This window comes from Solenopsis invicta, chromosome 10 (genome assembly GCF_016802725.1).
Source record: "Solenopsis invicta isolate M01_SB chromosome 10, UNIL_Sinv_3.0, whole genome shotgun sequence".
NCBI classification, from domain to species: domain Eukaryota; kingdom Metazoa; phylum Arthropoda; class Insecta; order Hymenoptera; family Formicidae; genus Solenopsis; species Solenopsis invicta.
The window spans coordinates 1095637-1106414 of NC_052673.1; the positions used below are offsets into that span (position 1 = coordinate 1095637).

The window sequence follows — 10778 nt, forward strand, 5'->3', positions numbered from 1 at the left end:
GTTCCAGCAACTTGGCCGGATGGTGCAGGCATTCGATTCGAGCAGAAAGAGAAGTGTGCGGGAGTCAGGGAGTCACGAGTAAACGAGACGATGGCATATCCTCTTACGTAAATATTCTAGAGTAACCAGTGCAAGAGAACAAAAATAAAAAAAAAAAGATAAGAGGACGATGACTGGCAGCGGAACATGCATATACGTGTGAGCATCAGTGGTTGCAACACTATTGTTGTACACTTTACGATCGCAAAAACCGCAGAGATATCGGATAGGATCTCGAAGAGGGTTTCTCGAGGCGTGAAAGTCCGTCGGACGACTACGAAAAATCGGGAAGGCTATCCAAATTGAAAAGAAGCAGACTATCCGTGTAACGCGTGAAGCGGAACACGTAACGCGAAAAAGAGAATTAAAAAATGAAATTGAGATGTTATGATTTTCCTGGACTATCGGTTGCTTTTCGTTAAAAGCGTAGGCTTTTGCAAGCGTGAGTTAATAAAAACCTTTATGCGCAAATTTTCGTTCGCCCGATGGAAAGGCGTCTGCTCGTTTCGCAGCTGCGATACTACTTGCATGCTATCTGAGTAAATTTGAGCGGGAGCGATGTTTGTGAGTCCATATGTATTCGCATTCGGAACGCAAGAACGGCGCGGTATTATTTTTCCTGAGTGCATCAACGAGGTACCTGTTCTGGACGGCGAGAAAGAGAAAGAGAGAGAAAGAGGGGGAGGAATAAAGAGAGAGGAAGATGGATATTCTTCCCGACGTGGGAGTTCAGTGAAATTTAATCCTCGTTCAGATAGGGACGTCGATAGCGAAAGAAAATAAGCGGCGAATAAAAACGTTGTCGACATCGCGAGCGGTGTAGCTGGTTCCATTTGTGTGCGTGTGTTGATCGCAGATTATAAATTACGCCTTTGATGCTCATTTATTCCGATATCGTCACGCAGTAATATAATCCCAATTGATAACAATAGAAGATGCCTTCACTGCCAATACAAAAATTTATAGTATTATGCGTAACGTGAACTGTAGATTATTAGTATTGGCGTATATAAGAATTTGAACGATGATTTTGGAATGAAAAATTTCAACAGAAAGAAAAAAAATAAATTATTCGTTTTTACTTAATATGTAACAAATCCGTTCACGTTTTATTACTTACTGTTATTAAACTGTATTATCGTAAACTTATGGTGTGAAATATACACAAAATATACATTTTGCAGATGATAAGTATACGCATTTTTAATTAGGTAACCGTTATACGCGATCAATCCGTCTTCGTAAGCGGACTCGCAAACGAAAAATTCGCTGACGAATCTAATATACATATAACGAAGCCGAAGCTGCTTTTATGTTTTATCGCGAGATAGTTCGTACTACGCTTAAACAATCGACGCTCATGCAAGACGCGTTCCATAGTTCGAGAGTAAGCATGCAAAAATGAAACGCATTGTTTGTATCATCGGCTTGACGATATCTCGAGTAATCCCATCATCGAGATGGAAAACGAGAGTTATCGCAAAGTGGTCGAGCCTTATCTAGCCTCACGCAATCCCCCCTTCCTCCCTCCTAATGGAAGAGAGATTAAAAGTTTACATTTCCCTTTTATACATATTATCATATACCTACATACAATATCACTAATTGATCACGAATAGTCACGAAACAAAATAGAACGTCTTTATCGCAAAACTCACAATCAGATAAACTTGTCACTCGAGAGATATTAAAAATGATAATTAACTCGTTGCTTTTCAACAAAAAAGAGGCGAGGAGAGTGATTAGCCAATAGGCTAATCAAACATTGATTCTGATTCGTGACACAAGCAAATAAAAAAGCGAAACTTTAATTTTTCGCTTTGCCCAACTATTATAAATGCTGTAATTAAAATCTTTTATACGATCAGAGCTAAACTTCAGAACCGACTTGAAAATGAGAAAAATAATCGGTCAAAGGGGTGGGGGGAGAGAAGAGGGGAGAGGGAGGAGAGGAAAAGTTTATCTGGGAAGCCTAAGATTTAGCAGTCCACGTGAAAAGTTAATCGGAATGATTTTTTTTTATAAACGCGCGTAAAAAATTTATTACATAGATATTATATTACAAGTGTTGTGCACGTCAAAGAGATGCGTATAGAGTATTTAATGTAAAGACGACGCGGACGTAACAAGTAACAACTGACGTAATGAATTTACGATGTACATTATTTTTAAGCACATAATTATTATAAAGATGTCGCGCCGCGAATAAGATTACAGCAGTTCAATATAAATTTGCGTCATTAATTAAACCAGGAAAAAAATTGAGGTAAATTGTTGATGCAAAGTGTACTCACGCAAGTGTGCTGTGGATTGTCACGATTGGTGACTCGATCTGAAAATCAACTCGTCATATGATTCTTTGTGCAAAGAAAGATATGTTGTCGGGCGTTATAACGCAAGCTGCTTGAAATGTCTGATGTATAATTTCGTTGAATGTCGTCGATAATTAAAACATGTATGCATAATTGCAACATTGCGATCCGGGGCAGGGGCAAGGGCAAGGTATTGACACTATTCAGGCAGAGTTAGCGCAGGTGTTCCATGACAAATAATGCGTCGTCGGTACGGCGATGCAACGATAAAGGCACGATAAAGAAATTTCGGCAAATATATAAGCGTGAATTCGCTTCGAAAATGATTGTCATTGCATACATCACACAATTGGACGTTTCTCTTTGAAAATCGCGTCGTCTCGCTTTTCTTCGCAAGCAAAACTTCAAAAGCTTCGCGATGGCGCGCCTTGCTCTCCTACTGACCGTGCTGGCGGCTCTGTGTTACACAAGCCAGGTAAGTTGTTTTTTTTATTTGTATAAATGCAAAAATCTGTCTCTATAGTATATAGAGAAACGAACAATCGTTAAATTGTTAACGATTAAACGGCCTAGCTGCCACGATGCCTAGCGAAGCAGGGATCGTCATCTTGACGTGTCAAATTGCAAAGAGAGTTGTAAACGTTTGTTCAGATTCAAATTAAATCTAATAAATATAATTATCTGCAAATTTTGAATTCTACAATTAACAGACTCTACAAGTAATATTTTTCACTTTTTCTAATACACAATGCAAGACGGAAGTTGTCAATTCTGTCTCGAACAATGCAACTTTCTCTATTTTTTTCTATTTTTTTTTCAACATAAATCTGCGACGACATCATGTAACATTTGTATAACAAAACATGTCGTTTTTATCAATCGCGCTCGCTTTTAGGCCATCCCGGTGCCGACGGAAGATGTGCAGGAAAGTACGCAAGCTGAACTGCCTGAATTGCCCAAACACATCATCGACAAACTGAGAGAGGAATATGAGCGTATCCAGGAAAAATTGACAAATGAAATAGAAAAATGGGAAAAACAGCTTCACGACGAGAAAGAGATTGCCGAGAGCACGTTCATTCAAGTTAGAGAAAACGCCGAGAAATCGTTACAAGAGAACAAACTAACCGACGAGGATTTTATGGAGAAACTCGAGGCAAAGAAACAAGGAATCGAGGAAAAATTCCAGGAGAAGATAAAGAATATTATTGAGAAGCTTAAGAAGCTCGCCGAGAAGTTTCCTACGCTCGATGAAATCAAGGAAAAGCTAAAGGAGATTTTGGAAAAGTGGCGGCCGAATGGCGGCGAAGAAACCGTTGGAACTTACGGAAAGATTGGAGACATGGTGAACAAAGGCAGAGGCATTTCGGACAATGTCCAAAAGAAATTGCGGGAGGATGCGGATGCCATTGGAAAAAAGGTGAAAGATTTTACGAAAGATACTCAAAAACTTGGCGACGATTTGAAAAGCAGGCTGGAAAAAGAAATGAGAGATCTGAAAGAAAATCTCAAAGGATTGGGGGGTAATGTGAAAGATAAGCTGGAAGAGAGAATAAAAAAGATAACGGAAGGATTTGACAAAGTGAGGAAGAGCGTAACCGGCTATGTCGAGAGCATGGTTGAGAAGGCGAAGGAAGGTTTTGGCAAATTACAGGAGCAATTGAAAGAGCAAATGAAAAATCTTGCCGATACCATAAAGAATCAAGTCGGCGAGTTGAAGAAACGGTTGGATCAACTGAAGGAGATCGTAGGCGACACCGTGGAACAGTTTGTTCAAGCGGTAAGGAAGGAGTTGGGCAAGGTAGAGGAGCAGCTGAAAAAATTAAAAAACAAAATGGAAGAGTCTGCCAAGAATATGGAGAACGACGTTAAGAAATTGAAAGATGCGTTGAAGGAAAATGCTGCAAAAATACAGAAGGAGATCGAAGAATATCTAGAGGGAATGAAGAATGATATGAAGGATGAAGGCGCCAAATTGAAAAAGAAATTCCAAGACACGATAGAAGATATCAGCAAGAGAATGGACCAAGTGGTCGACCAAGTGAAAGAGAAAGCGCGGGAGGTGTCGAATGAAGTGAAAAACAACTTGAGCAAACTTGCCGAAGAGTTGGAGAACATGAAGAAAGAATTGCAGAAGAACGTAAACGGTAGTATGGAGGAAATTAAGAAAAAGATGGGCGAAACAATGGGCAAGTTGAAAGAGGAATTGGAAGAATTTCACAAACAGATGGAAAACCTTCGGGAGCAACTGACGGGTAAAATCGATGAGATGAAGGAGAAATTGAATAAAGCGAAGGAAACGATGAAGGAGGAACTAAAGAGAGAAAAAGAGAACATGAAGGACTCGCTTAAAAAGATTAAAGACGATCTCAAGTACGCTAAAGGGTCTTCCCTTACGGAGTCGACATCGTTTAGAATAGGGAGTAGCGTAAAGAATTTAGTGGACTCGATAGTGAAACTTCTCAAGGGCATATTGAATGGCGTCGCAGAAGGACTACATCCCAAGGATTCCTCAAATCAGCCCGAGAGCAGAAAGGAAAAAGAAGACTGAACGACGCAAACGGACGACGCGAAAATGACGAGCGAGATTGAGAGGGAGAGGGAACAAGCTTTATATTATACTTTGGTTATATTCAAAATTTATGTGTTTGGCAGACGGTAGAAACTTTAGTGTCGTAACTTGTCTTCAATCGTTTCTTTGTATTTTATGCCCAGGAAATTTAAATTTCTTCTATGGGTCGCGGGCTTCATTTTAATTAATTTAATTAACATTATCTCTCTCTTTCTCAAACTTGTTTTAATAATTACGTAACGCTTATCGCGATCACAATTGTGTTGAAATTTATGGAGAAAAATATAAAAAACATGTACGCTTTAACATTTTAACAAAATTGAATTATGCACTATGCGCTAATGCGTGTGCATTGTAAAAATTTTAATAAAATAATATGTCATTATTGTATATACATGTATGTATAATAAAATTATTTTATTCGACTCGTACTCGTCGTTTTTATACTATTAGCGATTGACACACACACACACACACACACGCACACGCGCGCACACACACACACACACACACACACACAATTTTAAATTGATTCGTCACAAATCGTTTGTCGTTATCGCATGTTTCGCATTCGTAAGGGAAGAAGGCAGGAAGAAAGCTTTCATAAATAAAAGTTATGTCAATTAGGTCAAGGCTATTAGTAATCAACGATAGTCGCTAGATTGAAATAACTCGAATAAACAACTCGCAACTCGCCCGCGCCGTCGTGCCACTAAAACATCGCATTGCATTATTTTCATATAATACTTACGCCGCGGCCGCGTATATTATATTTTCTTTAAAATCCAAGTGGTACTATCTTTGTATTTAAAAAAAAAATTTTTCTATGCTAACCCATGTGGTAATTAACTTCAAAATCTAAGTGGTACAATCTTTGTATTTTAAAAGAAAAATTTTTCTATGCTAACCCATGTGGTAATTACTTGTAACTTTAATTTTTCTATGCTAACCCATGTGGTAATTAACTGTAATGTAACTGTAATTAGTACAAAATTACCTTTTTAAGAAAAGGTAAAAAAAGGCGCCTATTGCGTGCGTCAGGGTACATGTACGTATGTATATACAGGGTGAACAATTTCAAACGTAATAAGCCGAATATCTCGGAATCTAATAGCTGGTGTCAAGAGCTTTCCAAAACTCTATAAATAGGTTTATTTTCGTTAAGTACTTTCCGAGTTATGAGGCTTGATTGAAAGTTACAGTACACTGTAGCTTTCAAGCCTCACAACTCGGAAAGCACGTAATGAAAAATAACTTCTTTATAGTGTTTTGAAAAATTCTCGAAATCGACTACAAGAAAATGCAATAAAAGATATACATGTTAAAGTATGTATAGGTAGTTCCCTAATTAAGGGGTATCGATACTTCTCTAACACTGTATATTTTTTATTGCATAGTCAATTTCGAGAACTTTTCAAAAACATTAAGTACTTTCCGAGTTATGAGGCTTGAAAGCTACAGTGTACTATAACTTTCAAACCTCATAACTCGCAAAACACTTAACGAAAACTGGAATCAAAAATAGGGTGTTTCATTTAATCTTAGCAACCTTACAACTTTTATCTGAAACATTTTTCCGTATCTTTCATATTTTTCGAAATATTCGGTCTATTAAGTTTGAAATTGTTCACTCCGTACAGAAGTATACTTATGTCGCGTATGTGTATACAGGGTGTCAGAAAATATTCGTTTATGCTCTCATGGGTTGATAGAGCAAGTCAAACAGAGAAAAAAGTCCTTTACCGTTTTTTAAAATTCGCAATAATTGCCGAGATAAAAATTAGTAACGTTCAATAAATAAGCGCGTACTTTCCCTGTCCACCGCACGCGGGGACCGCCCGTCAGTCGCCAAGCTAGAAGGCAATCTCGGCGAGCGGCGCGGTGAGATGGGTAAGACCAAAGAAGTAAGAATATGAGGAAGGAGGCTTTCTAGTAACCCGTGAAACGGAAATAGCCCTCCTAAGATGGCTGCCAAATCGTTAAGCGCCATTATTTGAACCTCTGTTTTCGTGACCTCTACGCGAGATTTATATGTAGTAATATTTAACAAATAAAGTTTAATATTGCATTTTCTTAGATAATTAATTTATATACATACATATATATATATATATATATATATATATATATATATATACTTTTGCAATATATAATATTTAAGGCTTTTTTACTTCTAAAATAATTACTAAATAGCAAAATTATACCATATTGTAAAATAAAAAACCAAAAATATACAATTTTTGTAAAATATATTGAAATATGTTTCAATAAAACAATACTAACAGTTGATAGAAATGACTTATAAAATATATTGAAAACTCAATCCGTTTTGTTAATTAAAAGAAACATATAATCTGAAAATGAATTACACATAAACGAGATAACTATATGTTCACAGTTATGACAACTGTCAAATTAATAACATATAAAAATAAATAATGTGCAATCCCCCCCTCCCCCAATATTTTTCGGTATATATTATAATTTTATTCTAGCAATGTTTTATAGATAAACATTTGTGTTTAATATTTTGTATAAACTGTGTACTTTTTTACCTCTAACATTGCAATCCGAGATAGTGGTGATTCGAGTAGTCGTGATTCGAGTATAAGAAAAACATAAATTGAAAATAAATATTATACGAGTATGTATTATATCAATGTTTGAAATGTTGACATATAACCTGCTTCTACTTCGAAATGAAATTTATTCAATACAAATCTTACTCAAAAAAGATATGAAAGTATTTTTTTATTAACTTAGATTTACATTTTTTATAAATTTACATATTTATATAAATTGATATAATTATTCAGTTCAAATCAATAGAATCGTAGATTTGATTACAATTAAAAGAATATTATTAAGAATATTTTCCAACAAAAAACAAAATTGATACAGTGAATTATTTTATATCTTTATTTAACATTGGCAAATAAGTATAATATTATTCAATGTGTTAAGTGGTTACATTTAATTATACGTCTTACAGAAAAACGTCATAAATTAATATCTTTGGTGTATTATAAAAATTGTAAAAAAGTTATAATAGATTGTGTACATGATTTATTATATAAAAATCGTATAGAAATTACAAAAGGTTGAGTAAAAATTGTATAATTGATTCCAAATTTATTATTATATTGACGATTATTTACAATTTAGATTATTTTTTTTTTTTATGTACTTGGATTATCTTCATCTCATTATTATTTGGATAACAGTTGGTGGAGTTTCTGTAAATAAATATTAAATTATTCATAAATATATCTAGGTCTTATACAATAACATTAAACTATTTTTTGCATAAAGGAATAATGATTCAAATATTAAAAATTAAATAATTAAAAGTACATTTTTAATCTTTTAAGAATTCTTTTAAGAAAATATTTAAAACTACAGATAAATGAGAATAAAAAAATGGAATAAATGTTGTTATAAAATATCAACCATGTGTACGTTTAAGAAGAATAACAACATATGTTTAATAAAACATTTACAATTTATTTTTAGAAGAATTATTAGTTTTAATATATAATTAAAGCTATTTTTAAGATATGTATCTCAGATTGTAAAATAGACAATAGATTTGAATATTTTTTCGTTAACATTATTATATTGTATTAACATTATTACATTAAAAATGTCGTAAATGGCAATGTAATATACAAAATAATTTTATTTCATTAAAAGAATTGTTAAAAAATTGTTTTACTTTTTCTGTAGGTAGATTTATTCTTTGAGTTCTTTGAGTATAAAAATAAATGGAAATTTTAATGATAAAAATGATAAAAATTTTTATTAATTGTTACTACATTAATATGTATTAAATAAAATATAATTTATTAACAATTTTGTAAGAAACATTTACAAAATTTTGACAAAATAATACATTTAAAGTAATAAAATAGAATTGTAAAATAAAATTATTGCAAAAATAATTTTATTTGTACATCACATCACAGAACAAAAATAATTTTATCTAAGAAATAATACAATAAAATTATAAAATAAAAATAAAGTGATTGCTTTCTCCTTATAAACAAGAAATCAAATTATAGAATATGAAATATATTAAAATTAAGTATCACATGTATGATATAAACTAAGACGTATAAATACATTATAAAGTCATACAAATACGTTATAAAGCATCAACAAAGTGAATCCACTTCAACATAAAACAATGTTATACAACATAATGATATATTGTAATTAAATTTAAATATGTCAAATATATTGTGTATCACAGAAATCTCATTGTGAATTTGTAGTAATATTAAAGAAAATTATATAATGTTTTTATTATATTGATTTAAATGTTTACTTAATTATCAAGATATATTACAAGATTTATTATTTTTGGTTATTTGATTTCAAATAATTGGATGACTTATTATATTGCGAAAAAAAACGGAATACTTTATGATAAATCACTGTCCTTTAAAATGGATTAATTTAGTAAAATATTGTCTAACTCTATCTTTTGAAGATATTTCTTTAATAAAGTGATGTACTCTTACGTTGAAATATTCTTTAACAATGCACTTTATAAGAAATATGTAATGATTTTCTAATGGATTGGTCTCTAATGCATGAACTCGTAAATTTTTAAATATATTAACATTTAAACATAAATTAAGAATATTGCTTTGAATTTTTTCTTTAATACTTTTATCAAGCAAAGTGTTGCTTTGCATATGTGAGCGAATAAGTTTTTCTGTTGCAATGCATAAATCAATTACGTCAAAACTGGGATATGTTAAACGGCCTCTATCCTTAAAATGTATAAGCAAACATAAAAGATTACTTTTTGTTCCAATTAACGCAGCCGAACAGTCTTCACACTTTAGTTTTTTTAATAATGTTGTTACAACAAATCCACTTATATATATCACTACGTTTTTAATACATTCGGACAATTCGAGATGAAAAATATGATCTAATTCTAATATGTTTTTATAAAAAGTTTCAAAATGTTCATTATTTTCGGTATCAATTTTATTATATATTGTGTTATGTTGATTTATTATATCTTCTGGCTCAGTTTTTGGAAGTCGAGTATTTAAAATATTAATTTGATCTAATGGTGCGCAATTTCCAACTCCATGTTCTCGAATTTCGGCATGTATTAGAATCTTTTTATAAGCAGCAGTAAACTGTCGGCAAGTAGGATTATTATTATGACCGCCTTGTGATCTAATACTTCCAAAAAAAAGTTCCAAGTGATCTTGTGATAATTTATATGTTGGAATATATTTTAAAATAGGTAATTCACAATTACAATATTGTTGAAATAATTGTATTGTACTTTTGAGTGAAATTAAAAAACCTAAAAATCCAATCTTTCTATTAGATTCAAGTATTGGTATACCATTTGGCAATTTTAATGATTTAAAATATGATAAGAGATCATTATAAAACTTTTCTATTTTCAAAATGCTATAATGATTAATTGCTTGTTTGAAACCAAAATCAGAAACTTTTCGTGAATTTAAAATATCGAATGCATTATTAATCATTAAAATAAATTTTATTGTAGCTTCACACTGTTGGAAATCATTCAATTTTAATACATCTTTACAGTATTCAATAGAAGTAGCTACTGATTTACTCAATAGTTGCGTTGCTAATTTTACTTTCATTTTTTGTCTAAAAAAATGGATATGTGTATTTCTAATTTTGTTTTCTAAATGTAATCCTTCGCTTTCTTGCAATTTATTCAATTGGATTAAAAAATTATATTCGATTATATTATTATTTTCATCCAATAATATTTTCATGTCTCCAAAAGTATTACGAATCAATTTTACCATGTGTGACGGATCCGGAAATACATAAATGGAAGTATCTGT

At 32.4% G+C, this 10778-nt stretch overlaps 1 protein-coding gene across 1 annotated transcript; it reads left to right on the forward strand.

Annotated features, from left to right (window-relative positions):
• Window positions 1-2635: 2635 nt before the first annotated feature.
• On the forward strand, window positions 2636-5200 carry LOC105199831 (cingulin). The gene is made up of 2 exons (XM_011167100.3): window positions 2636-2826; window positions 3247-5200. The coding sequence occupies exons 1-2, from the start codon at window positions 2770-2772 to the stop codon at window positions 4900-4902; spliced, it is 1713 nt and encodes a 570-aa protein (XP_011165402.1). The 5' UTR covers window positions 2636-2769; the 3' UTR covers window positions 4903-5200.
• The last annotated feature ends 5578 nt before the right edge of the window (window positions 5201-10778 follow it).